This window comes from Aspergillus ruber, assembly GCF_000600275.1.
Source record: "Aspergillus ruber CBS 135680 unplaced genomic scaffold scaffold00006, whole genome shotgun sequence".
In the NCBI taxonomy this organism is placed as follows: domain Eukaryota; kingdom Fungi; phylum Ascomycota; class Eurotiomycetes; order Eurotiales; family Aspergillaceae; genus Aspergillus; species Aspergillus ruber.
The window spans coordinates 21,299-40,987 of NW_024467302.1; the positions used below are offsets into that span (position 1 = coordinate 21,299).

General features: G+C 50.2%; 6 protein-coding genes across 6 annotated transcripts; 4 read left to right on the forward strand and 2 right to left on the reverse strand.

Annotated features, from left to right (window-relative positions):
• Positions 1 to 200: 200 nt before the first annotated feature.
• Positions 201 to 2,006, forward strand: EURHEDRAFT_375652 (putative CECR1 family adenosine deaminase; the record flags this gene model as incomplete). The annotated part of the gene is made up of 2 exons (XM_040778766.1): positions 201 to 315; positions 397 to 2,006. The coding sequence occupies 2 exons, from the start codon at positions 201 to 203 to the stop codon at positions 2,004 to 2,006; spliced, it is 1,725 nt and encodes a 574-aa protein (XP_040640737.1).
• A 265-nt stretch (positions 2,007 to 2,271) lies between these two features.
• atg2 (putative autophagy regulatory protein Atg2) lies at positions 2,272 to 9,499 on the forward strand. Its single transcript, XM_040785377.1, has 3 exons — positions 2,272 to 2,796; positions 2,852 to 9,106; positions 9,161 to 9,499. Exons 1-3 carry the CDS (start codon positions 2,635 to 2,637, stop codon positions 9,176 to 9,178), a joined length of 6,435 nt encoding a protein of 2,144 aa, XP_040640738.1. The 5' UTR covers positions 2,272 to 2,634; the 3' UTR covers positions 9,179 to 9,499.
• A 28-nt stretch (positions 9,500 to 9,527) lies between these two features.
• Positions 9,528 to 12,478, reverse strand: EURHEDRAFT_410083 (Urease, alpha subunit). Its single transcript, XM_040781279.1, has 8 exons — positions 12,397 to 12,478; positions 11,966 to 12,343; positions 11,120 to 11,907; positions 10,834 to 11,049; positions 10,101 to 10,776; positions 9,994 to 10,053; positions 9,757 to 9,936; positions 9,528 to 9,690 (listed from the first exon to the last, which is right to left on the reverse strand). The coding sequence occupies exons 2-8, from the start codon at positions 12,305 to 12,307 to the stop codon at positions 9,610 to 9,612; spliced, it is 2,343 nt and encodes a 780-aa protein (XP_040640739.1). The 5' UTR covers positions 12,308 to 12,343; positions 12,397 to 12,478; the 3' UTR covers positions 9,528 to 9,609.
• A 254-nt stretch (positions 12,479 to 12,732) lies between these two features.
• Positions 12,733 to 14,454, forward strand: EURHEDRAFT_410084 (urease accessory protein UreD). The gene is made up of 3 exons (XM_040781280.1): positions 12,733 to 14,052; positions 14,123 to 14,225; positions 14,308 to 14,454. Exons 1-2 carry the CDS (start codon positions 13,177 to 13,179, stop codon positions 14,162 to 14,164), a joined length of 918 nt encoding a protein of 305 aa, XP_040640740.1. The 5' UTR covers positions 12,733 to 13,176; the 3' UTR covers positions 14,165 to 14,225; positions 14,308 to 14,454.
• Positions 14,455 to 15,072: 618 nt separating this feature from the next.
• On the forward strand, positions 15,073 to 17,516 carry EURHEDRAFT_513665 (oxidoreductase, short-chain dehydrogenase/reductase family; the record flags this gene model as incomplete). The annotated part of the gene is made up of 3 exons (XM_040786192.1): positions 15,073 to 15,342; positions 15,501 to 16,194; positions 16,558 to 17,516. The coding sequence occupies 3 exons, from the start codon at positions 15,073 to 15,075 to the stop codon at positions 17,514 to 17,516; spliced, it is 1,923 nt and encodes a 640-aa protein (XP_040640741.1).
• On the reverse strand, positions 17,333 to 18,892 carry EURHEDRAFT_410089 (uncharacterized protein). Its single transcript, XM_040781281.1, has one exon. It carries the CDS (start codon positions 18,661 to 18,663, stop codon positions 17,632 to 17,634), a length of 1,032 nt encoding a protein of 343 aa, XP_040640742.1. The 5' UTR covers positions 18,664 to 18,892; the 3' UTR covers positions 17,333 to 17,631.
• Positions 18,893 to 19,689: the final 797 nt, after the last annotated feature.

Below are 19,689 nucleotides of genomic sequence, written 5' to 3' on the forward strand. Positions count from 1 at the left end.
ATGCTCACTTCTAGTAGTATTTCTGGTCTGCACATGTATTCTGCAGATAAACGTGATCAAGCTTACATTTGCCCCTCCTCCATCCAGCGGGTCTTCTCCAGCTTCCAACCTTAATCCGGCCCAGCAGGAAGATTAGCAAAAAAGCAATGTGATCCATCCATCTATTACACTATACTAGTACTGTTATTATTATCGCAGCTATGGACGCAGACTGGGAGTTGGAAGAGGGTATTCCTCAGGTCGAGGATCCCTTTATCCAGAAGTATCTGAATGGTCGCAACTCTTTGATCGCCCAGGAACAGAAACAACGTCATGGTCAGCAACATCACCAAATTCACCCCTCCTTCGACTTCGTTTCTTGAGATGGCCCAAACTTATAGTACTCATCCTGTATAGATGCCAATCTTCGAAAATCTCTCTCCCCCGTCGCAGACAGAGCATGTCGAATCGTCTCCAAAATCCGCGCCCGCGAGCGAAAACAGGTCTGGTCCAAGGAACTCGATGACCCCAAGGACGACAACGAGACTACCCATCAAGCGGACGAGATCCTATACCCAGGAGTCATGTTTCACTTAGCCAGAAATCGAATGGAAAAGACTAAGCTCTGGAAGATTGTTCAACACATGCCCAAGGGCTCGTTGCTTCATGCCCATCTTGATGCCATGTTTGATATAGATTTCTTGATCGATCTGGCCTTTTCTACGCCAGGGATTCATATATGGGCACCTCAGCCGCTGCGGTCACAGACGGATTTTGATGAGGCGCCGTTTTACTTCCGATACGCGTCGTTGTCGACCGGGACTGGCGAGGCAGCGGTTTGGTCTGAGAGTTACAAGCCTTCTTCGTTGGTTGATATTCACACGGCTGCTGCATCGTTTCCGGGCGGGGGGGAGGCAGGTTTCCGGGCTTGGTTGAGGAGTCGATGTGTTTTGACACCAGAGCATTCATTTTATCACTACCATGGGGTCGATGCTATCTGGGCTATCTTCCGTCGCACCTTCCCCATTATCAACTCGATCCTCCAATACGAACCCATTTTCCGTGCATGCTTGCGTCACTTGTTGAGACAGCTCGCGGCCGACGGTATCCGATATGTGGATTTCCGAGCCGCGTTTGTCTTCGAATATAGACGTGAAGGAAGCGAGGCACCAGAGCCGGACTACATCGAGTGGTGTCGTGTGTTCGGCGATGAAATTGAGAAATTCAAATCCACCGATGAGGGAAAGAATTTCTACGGGGCCCGCATTATCTGGACCACTCTTCGCGCGCTATCAAACAAGCAGATTACGGACAGCATGAAGCAATGTATCGAGACCAAACAGACATTCCCAAACCTTATTGGCGGATTCGATGTGGTTGGACAGGAGGATAAAGGACGAACACTGGTCGATCTCGTCCCGATCCTGTTCTGGTTCCGGAAACAGTGTGTGGAAGAAGGGGTGGAATTGCCCTTCTTCTTCCATGCAGGAGAGTGCTTGGGTGACGGTGATAGTACCGACAACAACCTCTTTGATGCTGTCCTGCTGGGCACCCGAAGGATTGGACATGGATTCTCGTTGTTCAAGCACCCCTTACTTATTGACTTGATAAAGGAAAAACGCATTCTTGTCGAATGCTGTCCCATCAGCAACGAAATCCTTCGGCTCACTCCCACAATCCAAACCCACCCCCTTCCTGCTCTGTTGTCTCGCGGCGTCTCGGTCGCGCTCTGCAATGACGACCCTGCAATCTTGGGTCACGGCCGGAACGGGTTGACACACGACTTCTGGCAGGCTCTACAAGGGTTGGACAACATGGGTCTCACCGGGTTGGCCACGATGGTGGAAAACTCAATCCGATGGAGTTGTTACGAAGACCAGACGACACCCGAGTGGTTAGCGGACATTCATGATGGTATGCTGGGCGACGGTACCAAGGCCGCTCGTTTGCAGGAGTGGTATAGAGATTTCGAGAAGTTTTGCGAGTGGATTATCCTGGAGTTTGCTGAGGAGGATATTGATGATTGAGTCCGGGTATATATCCCGAGCCGAATGGTACCATAATGTTATTATTTGTCTGGCGTGAAATACTGGAACTCTGGCATGATCGTACTCCGTAAACAGTATACCCAGAATAACGTTAGTTAATCCGAAGTTTATGCAATGTCAATTACCCCCTGTAGGAGCGTTGCAGTAGCATATCCATGTGCCAAGACACACATAACAGTGTAATCGACTACATCACAGCACCTGTTTCCGGGGATTTTACAAGACATAGAATAAACAACTCACACCAGTTGACTACAGGTAAACATTCATCGCATCCCCTGGCCAAGTTACCGATTTCGGCGTGTGAGTTGTCGGGGTGTGATTTGACCCTCCCGCCTGACTGTCGGCGGCGGGTTGATCGCCATTCGGAACGTCATCTCCTCTCCTCCATCTCTGGGGAAAAAGAAACAATCCTCTTTCCTTTTTCCCCTGTTTTCATTCATCCCCCCCAAACAAACAAACTGTTCCTACGGAACATACATACACAAGAAAGAAAGGAGACACTGCGCTCCCTTACTTATACATCGCTGTGTTTCTTGATAGTATTATGTTCCTTCCCCGATGACAGTCTAAATGAGCCCCCGGTCGGCTCTGTTCGTCGCCCAAGATGGCTTCCTTTTTGCCTTCATTTTTCCAGAAGCGGTTGCTCCGGTATGCTCTTTCAAGGTTGGAGCTGGTCGACACCGAGGCCTTGGACTTGGATAGTCTGGGCATCCGCTGGGGACAGAGGAGTACGGTGGAACTACGGGATATTGGATTGAGATTAGAGGTAACCTTGTCCCAGATTGTTAAGAGACATAATAAGAGAGCTAATATACCCATAGAAACTAGCTAGCTTTTTACACCTTCCCCCTTCGAGTGAGTTACTCAACGCTCGCGTCCGGTTCCTCAAAATCACCGTTCCCGCCGATATCTACAGCAGCGGCATCGTTTGCGAAGCTAGCGGTATCGAAATACACTTGAAAATATCGTCGGAAGAAGCAGAACCGTCAGATCACGATCGGAACCCGTCGACGACCGCCCAGGATGCTATCGATGACCAAATCCTCCCCACGCCGACCGATCTTGCACAGTCGTTCTTGGAAGCGGAGCCTAAGGAGGAGAAGGATGAGTTGCAGGCAGCTATCTCGTCGCGGTCTCAGGTGCTCCAGCAACGATCGTCGACATCATTGAGTGATGATGAGGAGGAACTGGGATTGGGAAATGAGAGTTTGTCACTGCCTAGTTTTGTGGCTGGTTTTTTGAAGGGGATTGCGGATCGGCTGCAGGTCAGGGTGAATGATATCGCTATACGGGTTGATATGGAGCTGAAGCAGGATGGTACGGCCAAGAGGCAGCCAGAGGATGAGCCGGATTTGGTGACTGCCATGCTGAGTGTGCGGGAAGTCAAGGTGGATGGGGTTTCGACGACTTCCTCAGAGGATGCCTCCCATACCCGAACGGAAGGAAAGAGACTTGTTTCGGTATCTGATATCAACATGACCTTAGTCTCAGACCCCGTTGTTTTCTCGAACTATTCTCGATTCGCCGCTCCCCCTTCCCCGGATGACTTGACGCAATCAAAGTCCAGCCAGTTTCCCAGCAGAGCGCCATCTCCTTCGCTATCTGAATCGTCGGGTAATTCAAACCTGGCCATGACGCGGCCTACTATCTTCGGAATACCCAATGGGCCGCAGGAGGAAGAACCGGAGCAGCCAGGGACACCAAGGCCGACTGCACCGCAGATGGAAGCATCCGCATATACCTTTGATGGTCGATTCTCGGATGCAGATTCGGAGGGTGATACCAGGAGTGACGGCTATCTTCAAGACTCGCAGAACCTTGCGGATGATGGGATATTGGATAATCCGGATTATCTCGATTCGGTTATTGATACTCAATACGACGATGATGACATTGAAAGCGCATCACGCCCATGGCCAAGAGGTGGGCAACGCCTTACGGGCAATGAGACTACTTCGCGTCCTCCAAGTCCTCAGCTACATTTCTCTGAAAGTATGCTGCGGGAGAGTGATATAGGGGAAACCGGGATCTCGGCAGGAATGTCAGCGAGTCATGAACGGACACCTTCCGTCCACAGCTCTGTGCATGGCAGCCAGGCTGGTCTCAGGATCACTGAGAGTGCAGTACACCGCACGGGATTCTCCGAGCTTCCTCGTCTCTTGGATTCCTCACTCGCTGAAAGGCACGCGGAGGAGCAGGAGCGGCCTCCATCTCACACCTCGTCACCCCCATCCGAGGCTGGCAGTGCACATTCGCATTCTGGTTCATCCAATGGAGACCTTTCAGAGTCCAAGTTTTTCAGCCATGAGGAGGCGCAGAGCATGTACATGAGCGCTATCAGCCAAGGATCAGGCTCGAGAAGTTTCATTCCTGCCATGCCCGGAGCTTGGGATTCGGAGTCGACCGTTCTGAGATCTAGCCCTGATCACGAGACAGCCAGCCATGAGACACAGGAGGAATCAATGTCCACACCAAAGCTTAGTGGTCAGCCGGGACCGTTCGCACATGCCCAGGAACAAGGAACCGAGGATAACTCCGAAGCGCAGTCTGAAACAACTGAAAAGGAACTCAGCCAATCAACCCCGGAGTTGAATAAGGTCACTGGCGTGGCGAAGAGGTTTTTAAGCGTTGATAAGGTGTTGATCTGGATTCCGCCGGTTGAACAAAACAACGATAGTGAAGGCGCGCCAGCAGAGTCACGCAGAGCACCCCACGAGGACTTAGAAGAGTCTACGGCCGACTTGCGGGAGTCTAAAATTGAAGATGATATTCTTACTTCGAGAGTCTATGACTCTACACGACTTCGTCCGGGTACTTTGCACCACTCAAGGGAGTTGCGCGCCGACTTGCACGACGAACATAAAACGATTGCAGTCGAGGTGTTCTCCGTGGACTTGCAATTTGACATTGCTACTGGCTGGCTCCTTACCAAAATAGGCCAGAGAATCGCTCAAGCCTTTGATAATAGCGAGGAACAACCGCAACCGCGACCTTCTAAGAAAGGCCGTCAGCCAGAAAAGTCGCAGGCGCAGGGCAAACAGGCGATCAGCATCTCTCTCAATAAGCTGTCAATCAAGTTCGTTGAGCATTTACACGGACACGCTTATCCTGCTGATGGCACTGGATTGCACTCGTCGCAGTCCTTTAGTTCATCTATCGAGGATACCGTACTGCAAGCTTCAGCATCTGGTTTGAAGGCTCGCTTCGCTACGGAGAAAGAAACCACGAGTTTGCATCTCGATATCTCCAAGTTCACGCTAGGATTTGCTTCTGATAATCTGATCTTGTTCGATGAGAGCCTGAAGATGCGAGAATCTACACGGGATATCATGGCGCCCAGGCATGGCGACATCTCTCTTTTCCTGAGCAAATCTCCTGATTCTGGAAGAGTCAATCTGACTACGCTTCCGCTGCTGGTTAATTTCAATGTCCAACGCTTAGAGGAAGTCTTTGGTTTCTTGGGTGGTTTGAGTACTATTTTGGAATTGGGAAGCTCTATCTCGTCCGTGTCAACCGTGAAGGGTGCCAAGCAAGAAACACCGCCACCAAAACGGCCCCGTGGAGTGCATTTTGAGACGGCGCCTCCGCCTGCCAGTGTGGAGCCAGATGATTCTACGCCTTGGAAGGTGAATGCTCGCGTGGGTGGTGTTATGCTAGATATTGTTGGAGAAACCCATTGTCTTAAATTGAGATCAACGGCTCTCAAGATGGTCAGCAGGTCCGAAGGAATCGGAGTCCAAGTCGACAAGACAAAAGTGAGCGGGCCTTTCCTTGTCGGCGGGTTCCAGGATGCACCTGCGAAGGTCAGCTTGACAAATATCCGAGTTGAATACTTGTTCACTCCAAAGGAAGTCGATTTGGACCGTCTCCTGGCGCTGATAACACCGTCCAAGGACAAGTACGACGAGGATGACGACATAATGCTCGACACTCTCTTCCGACAGCGACGACAGGGATCTGTTCTTCGTGTTACGGTTGCCGGGATGAAAACCATCATTTCTCGAATCAATGACCTCGAACCAATTTCCCAACTCGGCAATGAGCTGTGCAGGTTCTCGAGTATGGCCAAGTATCTTCCCGAGGATGACCGCCCAGGGCTTCTTATCCTTGCTCTGATTAAGGAAGCCGAAAGTCAGGTACACATTGGCGGTCAAGTTGGGGATATCTCCGCTCACCTCCGCAACGCCGAGGCTGCTTATATCAGTATCCCATCTTTGATTGCTGCTCAAGTTGGAACGATGGCAGTCGTCAGAAATGGCGAGGAGGAGCTCCTTGGTGAAGCATTGATATTGAGCAGGGAGAAGAGCAAGGACCACACACCGCTTCCGGTATTAATGGCTCGTTTTATTGCCGATGAGATGGAGCCTGCTGTCAAGATCAAGCTGCATAATTTGCGGGTGGAGTATACCATTCCATCGGTGATGGCGTTCCTTGGATTCAGCGAGGACATGACGCGGGGTGATGTTGCTAGTAACATGGCGAACTCACTGGCTAATATTGCAGAGGTATATGAGTCTCGACACATGTCTGAGAAATCTCCTGTAAAGCCAAATAGTCCAAAGGGCTCTGCTAAGCCTACCCGGTTGGCGCTGGATTTGCGAGACTGCGTCATTGGCTTGAATCCTCGTAACACGCCGGCAAGGGGCTTGGTTGTGCTCACGAACGCCAAGTTTGCCGGCACCATCCATGATCTTGAGTCTTCTGAGGCGACTTTAGATCTCCGAAAAGCGTCAATTATGGTCATCGACGACGTGCAGAATATAGGTTATACCGACAACGTATCCCGGGCTAGATCTACAGTTCCGCAGAGTAGCCAAGTTCAGTCTTTAATCGACTTGGGATATGTTCCTGTGTCATCGATTTCGTCAGCGACAGCTACCGTGAAGTTATTGGCCTCCGGTGACGGAACGAAGTCAATTGATGTGGAACTCAGAGACGATTTGTTGATCCTGGAAACTTGTGCCGATTCGACGCAGACCTTGATAAGCATCGCGAATGGTCTTCAGCCGCCGATTCCTCAGACTGAGGCTGTTAAGTACCGGACAGAGGTCATGCCAATCCAGGACATGTTGGCGTCGTTTTCAGGGGATGCTTTTGAGGCTGACCCGGTAACTGTTCGACCGGAGGGTGTTCATGATCCTGTCCCAATTGGAGAGGATGATGGAAGGGAGAAAATAGAGGACGAACTCGAATACGTGAGCGACTTCTATCCAGCGAAGCCGGGCTCTGATACCGATGAATTCGCCGGCATGACGGGCTCGCCAACGGGCGCTTCCGACCCCGAAGATCTTCTCGATAGTTTCCATTCACAATATGAGGTTTCGTCCAGCTTTTCTGAGCTTGATTTCCAGAGCGACCATTTCGCCAAACAGTCCGCGGTTGGTGGTACGGCACACCGGTGGGACTCGACGCAGAACACCTATGGGCTTTCAAACGACTCGAAGCTTCAGAGAAGTCCTCTGCGGGTTAGAGTTCGGGACGCCCATGTCATCTGGAACTTGTTTGACGGATACGATTGGCAGCGGACGCGGGATACGATCTCCAAGGCTGTCAAGGATGTGGAGAAGAAAGCGTCTGAAAGACGTTCTAGGACCGGTGGCAGCCGAGCGTCCCCTGGGCTGGAAGAAGAGGAGGAATCGGTGATTGGTGACTGCCTCTTCAACTCAATCTACATTGGCATCCCCGCGAACAAGGACCCGCGAGATATTCGTGGCGATATCAATCGTAATATCGATGATCTAGTCAGCGAAACGGGTAGCTATGCGACTACGACGACTGTGACCGGGGCGACGGCGCGACAGAGCCAGTCGCCCTCGATACGAGGGAAGAAGCTGCGCTTGTCTCGGAGCAAGTACCACAAGATGACGTTTGAATTGAAGGGTATTTGCGCAGATCTTGTTGTCTTCCCGCCTGATTCAGAAGAGACGCAAAGCTCATTGGACGTGCGTGTCAATGACCTAACAATCTTCGACCATGTGCCTACTTCGACATGGAAAAAGTTTGCTACGTACATGCATGAAGCTGGCGAGAAGGAAAGCGGAACGAGCATGATCCACCTGGAGATCTTGACGGTTAAGCCTGTTCCCGAGCTGGCTGCATCGGAGATTGTCTTGAAGGCTACTATTCTCCCTGTTCGGCTACACGTCGATCAAGATGCTTTGGATTTCCTGTGTCGGTTCTTCGAGTTCAGGGATGAGTCTGCTGCTAGCACGCCTCCTGTTCCAGGCGAGGTTCCGTTCTTGCAGCGGGCAGAGGTCAATTCTGTGCCAGTTAAACTCGACTTCAAGCCCAAGCGAGTTGACTACGCGGGCCTCCGTTCTGGCCGCACAACTGAGTTCATGAACTTCTTCGTTCTAGACGGTGCAGACATGATCCTCCGCCATGTAATTATTTACGGAATTTCCGGCTTCGACAAACTAGGCCAGACCCTCAACGATATCTGGATGCCAGATGTCAAGAGTAATCAACTCCCCGGCGTCCTCGCAGGTCTCGCACCCATCCGCTCCCTCGTTAACGTTGGCGGCGGCGTAAAAGACCTCGTCGTGGTGCCTATGCGCGAGTACCAGAAAGATGGCCGCATCGTCCGCAGCATCCAACGCGGCGCCATCTCCTTTGCAAAGACAACCTCCAACGAACTCGTCAAGCTAGGCGCCAAACTAGCCATCGGCACGCAAACCGTCCTCCAAGGCGCAGAAGACCTCTTCTCCGCCCAAAATGCCGCAGCCCAACAATCAATCCCCTCCACAACAGCAGGAGTAACAAATGAAGACCTTCTCGACGAAGAAGAAGCCAAGAAAATCTCCCTTTATGCGGACCAGCCTGTGGGTGTCGTACAAGGCCTGCGCGGTGCCTTCACCGGCCTAGAACGCGATCTCCTTCTCGCGCGAGACGCCATCGTCGCTGTACCAGGCGAAGTTGTGGACAGCGGGAGTGCGAAGGCTGCTGCGAGGGCTGTGTGGAAGCGCGCGCCGACTGTGGTGCTTAGACCTGCTATTGGCGTGTCAAAGGCTGTTGGGCAGACCTTGTTGGGGGCTGGGAATACGTTGGACCCGGCGAATCGGAGGAGAATGGAAGATGTAAGTTTTTCTCTTTTGTCCTTTCGCAAAACTTTTTGCTAACGATGCGAGCAGAAATACAAACGCCATTGAAACCCCTCTTTCGACATCAGTTATCTGGATAATTTTCATGGTTTTCATACAGCCTACTTGCTTGTTTGCTTATTATACCCTACTTTATTTTATTTATTTATTTTATTTTATTTTATTTTTTTTGTTTTTTTGTGGAATGTTTCTGTATCCCACCCCGATTGGTCCTATTTCAACACGAAACTGAAGAATGAGGTTGATGATAATGATTGACGAACGACTGCGTTTTGTTGTATTTGGTTGATTGATTGTGTTTTTTCGATTGCATTTATTCAGGACATAGATTGGTGTTTATTGGAACTACTTGCTTGCTATGAATACTATACTAAAGAATGAATAAGTTACTTTTGTGATTAAGATTAACTATCATCAAAATTACACATATTCCTTTTTCCCATGACTAAACACAGAATAAGAATTATAGATAAGTACGATCAGAAAAGGAAACAATGTTGTGCCAATGGTACACTGGTAACTTCTCCAGCCTTGCATTGTTTTCCATCTGCCACGACGGTCTAGAAAATCACCAATTAACATCTTTACCTCTATAGATATCAGAAACAGGGGGTATAAGTGCTTACAAACAACTCCGGATCAACCTCCATATGCGGCGTGGCATTATTAAACTTCATATCATGTTTCGTGACAGTACGGCAGTTCTTGACTGGTTCGATTTGCTTTTTCAGATCGTACGAGTCGATGACGCCGGATTCAACACTGGCCTTAGAGACGAAGAGCACGCTGGATGTAGGGTTTAGGGGCTGTTGCAAATGTCAGTGGAATTGATTTGACCATGGTAATGGATAGAGGGTACGTACCGCGAACATCTTTCTGGTGATGATAGGTTGGACAGTAGAGATTGAAGCATTTGGATCTCCCTAGATACTGTTAGTGGCGACCATGAAAACTTGACGAGAAAACATACCATCTGCGCCGAAGCAATGAATCCCTTCTTCAGCACCAAGAACGGCTTCGTTCCGAAGTTTGACGGCTCCCAGATCGCCAAATCCGCCATCTTACCAACCTCCACACTTCCTACCATATGACCGATACCCTGCGCCAATGCAGGATTGATCGTGTACTTACTGACATACCGCTTGATACGATGGTTATCAGCACCAGTATCCTCATCCTCAGGGAGAGGGCCTCTCTGCTGCTTATTCTTATGCGCCGTGTTCCAGGTGCGGAGGATGACCTCGCCGCAGCGGCCCATTGCCTGGGAATCAGAGGACATCATACTAATAGCGCCTGTATCGTGGAGCATGTCTTCAGCCTCGATGGTTTCGGCGCGAATACGGCTGTCTGCGAAGGCAATGTCTTCGGGGATGTTCTTGGACAGGTGGTGGCAAGACATGACCATGTCGAGATGTTCGTCGACTGTGTTGCAGGTGTAGGGCTTGGTTGGGTTCGTGGAGCTAGGGAGGATGTTGGTATGCTGAACAAGGGTGATCATATCTGGGGCGTGGCCGCCACCAGCGCCTTCGATGTGATAGGCGTGGACGGTGCGGCCTTTAAATGCTGCTGCGGTGCGTTCGACGAAGCCAGATTCATTCAGGGAGTCGGTGTGGATTTGGCATTGGATGTCGTATTCTTCGCAGACGCTGTATTACCTCATCAATAGAATGCGTAATGCAAGTGGATGGTAATGGAAGACCCACCTAATGCATGTGTCAATGGCTGATGGCGTACAACCCCAGTCTTCATGCAGCTTCAAGCCAGCAGCACCTGCGTTACATTGGTCCTGCAGACCTGGCTTCCCGGTATCACTTCCTTTTCCAATTACACCGTAGTTGACGGGTAGATGATCTAGGGCCTGCATCATTTGACGGATATACGTTTTACTCGGAGTGCAGTTTGCCGCAACAGTGGCCGTGCTAGAGAGACAGGTCAGCAATCACTGTCCGAGAGCTAAAGCTGAGTTTGAGAAAACGTTGAAGGACTTACCTTGCTCCCGTTCCGCCACCAAACATGGTAGTTATTCCTGCTGCCAAAGACTCATCGGCCTGCTGAGGACAAATAAAGTGAACGTGCGTATCAATACCACCAGCCGTGACAATCTTTCCTTCAGCAGCAATAACATCCGTGTTCGATCCAACAATCAGGTTCGAATTGACACCGTCCATAGTATCAGGATTTCCGGCCTTTCCAATAGCTACAATCGAACCGTTCTTCACACCAATATCAGCTTTATAGATACCAGTCCAGTCAATAACCAGGGCATTGACAATAATCAGATCCGCGCATTCATCGTCTGCTCGACCTGCAGCTTGACCAATTCCATCCCGAAGAGTCTTGCCACCGCCAAAGGTGCACTCGTCGCCGTGTGCGGTGTAATCCTTTTCTACCCTCACCCATAAATCTGTGGTACCAAGGCGGATTTTATCCCCAACCGTTGGTCCATACATCATAGCATATGACATTCTGTCCATTGTATACGGACGGATAACGCTATGGTCTGATGGAGGATCCTCAGGTACGTGCCGGAAACCTTCTTCCTCGAGACGTCGCAGGACTGCGTTCACGTGCGACATGTCAATGGTTCCTGTTGCAACACTGCTTCCACCCTTGATGGTCTGAAGACCACTAATTTGAGTCAGGGTCACCGTCTTCGTTTCACCCGGTTCGAATCGTGCAGAGGTTCCCGATGGAATATCTAAGTGGTAACCGTATGATTTGATGCGATCAAACTCCAATTGAGGGTTGGTCTCGATAAAGTGGAAATGCGATCCGACCTAGAATAGCAGTATCGTCAACAGATTGTCCGCACATAGTGAAGACACGAATTCTCACCTGGATAGGTCTATCTCCTTTATTGGTAACGCGCACTCTAGTCCTCTTCCGCCCCGGATTGAGCTCAATCGTGCCCACATCGGCTGGGACAATCGCACCTGGCGCCAGGTGTGGATCATAGTCTGCGTCTTCGTATGTCGGGAATATGGATTCGGATGGAGGAGAAATAAAACTGCCGTAGAGGGCAAGTTCTATGTTGCCATCTCCAGAACTGATAGGTTGGTCTACCGTCACTAAATGAGTTCCAGTGGTAAAGGTCCCCTCAACCTGCAATACTTGAAGCTGAGAGACCACAGAAGGAAGCACATGTCGGCGACCTAGGATATGCTTCCCTAGAGACATGAGCTGAGCCACTGTGCGGGTTCCATCGCGGATTAGCTGACAATAATTGATTAGCGTGTCAATTGCTTTGGCGGAAACCCATCTTTTACCTCATGAAGAACATGCGACAACAATGCCTATCATAATGTCAGCTATCGATTATATCGACTCGGACGGTTGAAAGAGATGGTACTGTAGCTTCGGTATTATTCAACTTCACACCCCTCGCTAGGCGATGTTGAGCTAGGAGACCGGTTTGCGCGATTATGAGTTTGTCCAACTAGCTCAGCCGTTAGCCATTAATTTTCTGGTAGACGATGCGGTGGACAGTACCTCTCGGGGAACGAGGTTCATCTTGGGTAACGATTGGATCACCAGTTACCGCAAAAAAAAAAAAAAAAAAAAAAAAAAAAAAAAAAAAAAAAATATGTATATTAAAACAAAGAGTGGGAAAGACTGGTAGCAGAATTAGAGTAAAGAAGGCTCTATTCAATAAATTTTGCATATGAGCAGTTCATGGCCCGATAGTACTCCGTGCTATGGAAGATGTTCGGTGCCGCAACGCCGGAAGTGGGCCACAGGGCTACCGCAACATACCAATGCCAGGGACCGTGACCAGCGTATGCCACAAACCTCTCACTGCTCAATGGGTCAATGCTCTTGAATTTTCGCACATCTCGGCCATCTTCATGGAAAATATGGAGAAGAAGCTTTCGGCCATCGGCCAACGCGGGACCACCGGAAACGGCATACTTGATGTCACCATTCCAGAGGGACCAGAGGAGCCAATTGGCTGTGAACGGGAACTCTCTTGGTCATTCTGAGCTCATGGGTGTTTAGTATAAGATAATGATGGGCATCCCATGGCACTACATGGCAATGGAAACGCAATGACAACGAGTCATCCTCGCAAGCGCACGGTTGGTGGCGGAGAGATAGATATCGAAGCGTTCCAGCGATCCTCTTCGATCGCAACCCTTTCCTCCACATACCCCCTGCGGCTCATCTCACACCCAGTCCGGACAAGCAGTCGCGCCGCCATTATTTTCATGTCCTCCTATGGAGGAGGACTTGTGGCTGGGGATCATGTTGACATGCATGTTAAGGTCCGACCCAAAGCACGATTAGCACTTCTGACGCAGGGAAGTACGAAAATCTACAAAACACCATCGAAAGATATCTGCACGGAGCAGAATCTCACCGCCACGATAGATGAGGGAGCAGCGATGCTATTGCTGCCCGACCCCATACAGCCATACAAGGGGAGTTCGTATAAGCAAGGCCAAGCGTTTCATGTACAGCCGCAGCACTCCAGCGTGGCATTTTTAGACTGGCTGTCAGCAGGCAGGGCGGCACGCGGAGAAGCATGGGAGTTTTTCCAGTGGAGAGGGTGCAATGAAGTGTGGACTCTCCCTGCCAACGCAGGCCACGCAGCCCCGAAAAGGCTCTTGCTGCGGGACAACGTCATCCTAGATGGCATGTCTCCATTTGAACACAGCTATCGTGATGAAATGGATGATTTGGGATTATTTGGCACCCTGATCCTCCAGGGGCCGGTTTTTCATCCGTTGGCACAATTCTTTTTGAAGGAATTCACCAGTCTACCGCGAATCCGAGGGGTATCCAGCACAACAACATCGTCGACCATGAAAGCAAAAACGACAACACCAACAGCATCACCAAGGCTGACTTGGACCGCAGCGTCAATACGGGGATGTGTCATCGTTAAGTTTGGGGCCAAAGATGTTGACGAGGCCAAGCAATGGCTGAGGGACATGTTAGAGCGAGAAGGAACGGTAGAAAGAGAGTTTGGCAAGCATTCTCTACTGTGCTTACAGTAGTAATCTGTATATAGACATAGAGCATGATAATAAATGAGCGGTGTTTTGCCTTCTCGGCGGTGACCTGAAACATGTTCCTTGCAGAACTTCGAGATCGACTGGCGTTGAGATCGTCTCATAATGGATCAGTCATTCGTCTTTGTGTATTTGTCGCGGAGGGGGCGGGGGGCAGGACAGTACCGCAACTGCAGTCATCATTGGACCACGTTGGCTGGCGGTGGGAAGTTTTAAAAAAAGATCCGTCTAGCGGAGAGAAAAAGGAAAAACACGAAGGAAAAAGAAACAAAAATTAGACGAAGAGGTTGAGTATACGGTATGGAGTAGTAGAGAGTAGAGTTAGGAGAGAGTGTGTGAGTGGTTCGAAAAGACCGACTCAAGAAGGAAGGAAGAGGCTCTGCTGAACGACACCGGTACTTTGTATATTTCTGAATCTTTTCTACAAATTAACTTATGTCGCATCTCTTTTTATTATTCATTTTTGCTGTTCTCAGCGAGGTGCATCCATCTGCTTTCTGTCATATAATCCGACTCTTCCCTCTTTGTCTCCTTCGTCTCTTTCTACTACCGTTCCTTGGCTCTCATTCGTTTGCTACCTTGGCCTATATAACACGGACTTATAAAACGCAGTCTATTGATCATATCCTCTGTTTGCGCGGTCCCTGACTGTTTGCAATATCCGCTGGCTCGTACTAGCTTCCTAATTTGGTCTTGCACCTGGTCGTGATTTCATAGAACCAGACTCAGTCTCCGGAAAAAACCCTGGAAATTTTAACCACTCTTTTTCCTCTTTTTTCTTTGGCCACAATGGAGGTTCGACCATCCAATCCCCATCCCCTGGGACTTCGGTACAGCGTTGTCGACTTCGACCATTATCCCGGTTCTTTGCAGTTTCAGCTTCACCAGCCCAAGGATTCAATAAGCGCAGGCACAGCCTATGGTGCAGCCATGGAGGAATCGAAGCCGGACTGCTCGGGTTTGCTTTCGGTACACCAATACCGGCAGCGTCTCTGGCAAGATGACGAGAGCTGCAGTTCAGATGGCCATGGCGTGAAGGTGCTGCAGCACAACAACGGTGCTTCTAATCCCAACCAGACGCCTTCTCTGTCAGCGACGTCAAGCCCGCCGCCTCTCTCGCCGTCATATTCGTTAAGTATTGCATCGCAACGCAGCGAACAGGAGCTGGAAGCTTTGGATGGTTTTCTTTGTAAGTGGGACGTCTCGTCGCAACTATGAAATTGTGCTAACAGACATAGTTCCACGAGCATCTAGTGACCAAATGGCGCATTCGGAGTTTCCAATTCGCAGAAGGGTCTCAAACCGACTGGTATGCTTCTTCCCTTTTTCTAATCTTCTTGCACATACTGATGAACCAGAATACATTTCGCGATAGATTAAGGAAACCATCTCTTACCCGAGAGTCGTCACTCCGCAGCACCCATACCAAGACGCAATCAGATTCGGTCCTCACGGACCTGAAACAGGCCAAGGCGACAATGGTGCACCAGGGAACGTCCTTTGAGATACTGAACCCGCATGAATCGCTTAACTTTGCCCGCATCGTTTCTTATATCGAAGATGTGGATATGGATGACTTCTCGTGCGCTTCGTCAGATTATAAACGAGAGTCATTCTTATCTGCCAGCACCATCAGCACAAGAGTCTTGAAATCAGAAAGGGAGGTTGCGCCATTGGATGTGCCTGATAATGAGCCAGAGACAAACGGCAATACTGGCAATGAAGAGGTGCAGGTACATTCAGATCTGGTGGGCGAACCTCCTCATACACCAATGCCGTCAATTTCGGAGCGCTTGGAGAGCAGTGAAGATGGTGCATCGACGCATGGATCCCGTTCCGAAACACCAGCATCTAGCGACCTGGGTGAACCAGGGCCATGCGAAGAGGATGGTATCGTCGTCAACGAACCAGGACAGGTCTCCAACGCACCGAAAGAAGTTCCTTCCATCACATTGGAGCAGGCTCCTTCGAATGTGCCCAAGCAAATGCCCAACAAGCCCGGACAAAAACCTCAGCCCCAGAAACGTTTCTACCCGGATCCATGGCCGTTGAGTATGTATGACGACGGACCCGCCTCCGGGCTTAGGGCTCAGGATCAGCAAACTCGCCCGGTAATCCAGCATCACATACCTGCACTGACAGAGAAACCAAATAGGACCGGCACATTTAGTCGGCTACGAGCCGTCATCCGTTTACCATTTTTGCGGCGAAAGACAGATGGCATGGGCCGGCGATGAGACTGAATTTTGATTTGTTTTTGCTACGGAGTTATTAGATACCCAGGGACTATGCCATTCTGACGTACATTTGACTTATCTCCTACACTTCTATAACACCGTACAAAGTACACCCCACAAAACATTAAGTCCCAATCACAGCAAAAGTGAACCAAAATGACCGAACCCTCCCCAACAGCCTGCAACATAATAACCACCCAATCCCTCCATAACACCCTCCCCCACAAAACAATCCTTATAACCGGCTGCTCCTCAGGCCTAGGCACCGAAACTGCCCGTGCCCTCGCCAAAACGGGCGCAACCCTCTTCCTCGGCGTCCGCGACATGCTAAAAGGCAGACGCACACTATCAGATATCCTCGACGGATCACGGGTCCGCTTGCTACGCCTCGACCTCTCCAGCTTCACGAGTATTCGCCATGCAGTGCACGAGTTCCTGAAACATGCTAGTTATCTACATGTCCTGATATGCAACGGGGCCGTCATGGCGACCCCCCGCGAACAAAAGACAGAAGATGGGTTTGAGATGCAATTCGGGACGAACCATCTCGGCCACTTCCTTCTCTTCCAGCTACTACTGCCTGTCATGCTGCGCTCCGTTGACCACGAAGCCGGCGAAGCAGTCCGCGTCATCGGCGTAACTTCGTCAGCCCACCGCCGTCTTGGAATCCAATTCCACGACCTCAACCTCCAATCCACGCACCTCGATCCCACCGAGGTGCCCAAACTAGCATACGCCCAGTCAAAGACAGCAAATATCTACATGATGAACGAGATATCACGACGTTTCGGGTCCCGCGGCGTGCAGGGTCTCTCCGTGCACCCGGGTAACGTCTTTACCGGCCTGCAGAAATACATCGATGAAGCTGTTCTTGAGGAATGGAGGCAGCCGGAGATGAAGCAGCATTTGAAGAGCGTGGAGCAGGGTGCTGCGACGACAGTGCTTGCTGCTGTTGGGCGGGAGTACGAGGGTGTGGGCGGGGAGTATTTGGAGGATTGTAGAGTTGGGGGGATGGTGGAGGAGGGGTATCGGAGTTTTGACCCGGGGTTTGAGAGACATGCTTTTGATGAGATGGGGGAGGGGAGATTGTGGGAGGTTTCGCTGGGGTTGGTTGGGCTGGAAGGGGATCAGGCGTAGCCTGCGTACAAAGTACGATGAATTAGGGTAGGTGGTAGATGGGTATCTTTGTCAAGTACAAGCATACTATATACAAGAAGGGAACTATGATACAAATACAAATACAGATACAACATTAAAGACAGTGCTCCACCATAGACGCCAATGCAGCACTAACCAGACTCTTCCTCCTAAGTCCCTGCTCACTCTTCTTGCGCATCTCCCGGCTCGACGACGACGGATAGTAGTTCTTATCAATCCGTGATGAGAACGATTGCAAGAGAGCACCGGAGCTACTCTTCCGTCGTCCTCGATACCCTTGCTCCAAATCCCCTACTCCCGAACCAGAGCTAGAGCCCGAACCACTAGCCCCCACAGGCCGCGAACGACTCCGGTTCATCGTAACGGTTCTCCGACGCGGAGACCGCCTCGGCGGCAACGAACTAGGATGGCAATCATACTCCCCAAACGTATCCATGGGACTATCCTCCTCAGCGCAGCAGATAAGTGCTCGACGAATCGCCTCGATATCTGTTACGCTGCACTGGATCTGCGAGATCTGCTGTCTCTGTGCGCGGACGTTGATCGCCTCGTGCGCGTTGTTGCTATCTGTGTGCAAGAACTCTGATGGTACGGATGTCGGGCTTAGGAAGGGTGTTTGGATATGCGAGACAGTCGGCGAGGTGAGTGTTGACTCGTTGTCGACGTCGCCGTGGAGTGATGATTCATCGTCGTGGTCGACGTCTGTGTCTGGGGGCGTGAGGAAGTAGCCTGGGAGACCAGAGCCGGGGACGAGTTCGGGGAGGGAGTGTGGGGAGAGACATTCTTCTTGCGCATTGTTCCTGGGATCAGGTTGCTGTTGTTGTTGGTTCTGCTGTTGCAGGGTATGTTCGTGGAGTTTCTTGGTGAGGGTCTCGATGGACAACCCGCCGTGCTGGTGGTCGGCGGGGACCGAGGTCGGCGGGAGAGAGGGCTGTCGGGAACGGAGAAGAGATGGTCGCACCGATCGGGGGAATCGCTGGCCCTGTGGCTGCGAGGTAAAAGGACCAGGAGATGGACAGCGCGAGGATAGTGGAGAGACCAGCGAACTGTCGCTGTCGACCATGAGGCGATCATCGCCGTCGAAGGTGACGCGGGGGCGCGGAGAGAAGGTGAAGTCTTTAAACATTGTGCCGGTGCCTTTGCAAATTCAGCCTGGATAGATTAAGTCGAAAATAAAGCCCCGGAGACTATTGCGCAGGTGCAGAATAAAAAATCAAGGTTATTTTGGCTGGAGTAGGAAACCGGCAGACATGAGGAATCACACAGTAGTAAAGTAAGTGAACGAGTGAAGTAAATAAAATAAAGAATTGCCTCTCTTTTGTTCAAATTCTTTTGAAGGCGAAAACGAGCGACCAGAGGCGAAAAAAAAAAAAAAAAAAAAAAAAAAAAAAAAAAAAAAAAAAAAAAAAAAAAAAGAGTTGAGGGTGAACCCTGGGGCAAGAATCAAAGGAAACGAACGTGGAGAATCACATCGTCTTTTACTGGGCAGAGTTGAGAATGCCACATTAAAAGAATAAAAAACTGTTACAATAATAAGAGAATTACTCGTCTCCTTTTCCCGTTCAATTCTCTTTTTATATTCTTTTTCATACGTATCTTCCATTGCGGCAGAGCCAATTAGCTCCCCGTGCACCCTCAGGGGGTCAGGAGTGCCGTACGTACAGAGTGCTCTGTAGAGTCAAACAAGTCAAGGACCTCGGAATTATAGAGGCTAGAATCAAGAAACAGCGTTGTAATGATTATACACGTTAATCAGAGTGAGACCGACATGTGCTACTTTTCTGCTCCGTACAAGTATACTCTTGACTCTCCGTATGCAGAGTGCACCACAAAGCAAAACATCCATGACATGTGGCTTCTGATCTATCCTTTACCATGTCCAGGCATGCACAAGTACTCGCACATGATTCGTGTTATATTTCTTTTTCAGACCTGGCTCGACTCTCGCCACCGCAGTATATTCGATCAAGCCCTCCGGATATCACCCGGAGACCCTGTATAGAACACGCATAGAACAAACTTACCCGGAGCAATGGAGTCCACTAATTTAGACTCCCCCGAAAAGGCTGGACGATAGGCGTTCAACGGTTGGGACCGGTTTAAAACCGACAGATCTGTTTTTGTTCTCGTTCGCCAGGGATGCAGTATGAAT

Excerpts from the sequence above, each read along its gene's own strand:
- EURHEDRAFT_410089 (XM_040781281.1), bottom strand. The coding sequence starts at position 18,663 with ATGTTTAAAGACTTCACCTTCTCTCCGCGCCCCCGCGTCACCTTCGAC.
- EURHEDRAFT_410084 (XM_040781280.1), top strand. The coding sequence starts at position 13,177 with ATGACAACGAGTCATCCTCGCAAGCGCACGGTTGGTGGCGGAGAGATA. Across the intron at positions 14,053-14,122 it reads TTGACGAGGCCAAGCAATGG|AGTAGTAATCTGTATATAGA; the intron begins CTGAGGGACATG and ends TACTGTGCTTAC.
- EURHEDRAFT_410083 (XM_040781279.1), bottom strand. The coding sequence starts at position 12,307 with ATGTCTCTAGGGAAGCATATCCTAGGTCGCCGACATGTGCTTCCTTCT. Across the intron at positions 9,937-9,993 it reads TCACCAGAAAGATGTTCGCG|CCCCTAAACCCTACATCCAG; the intron begins GTACGTACCCTC and ends CATTTGCAACAG. Across the intron at positions 9,691-9,756 it reads AGGTTGATCCGGAGTTGTTT|ACCGTCGTGGCAGATGGAAA; the intron begins GTAAGCACTTAT and ends GTGATTTTCTAG.
- atg2 (XM_040785377.1), top strand. The coding sequence starts at position 2,635 with ATGGCTTCCTTTTTGCCTTCATTTTTCCAGAAGCGGTTGCTCCGGTAT. Across the intron at positions 2,797-2,851 it reads ATATTGGATTGAGATTAGAG|AAACTAGCTAGCTTTTTACA; the intron begins GTAACCTTGTCC and ends ATATACCCATAG.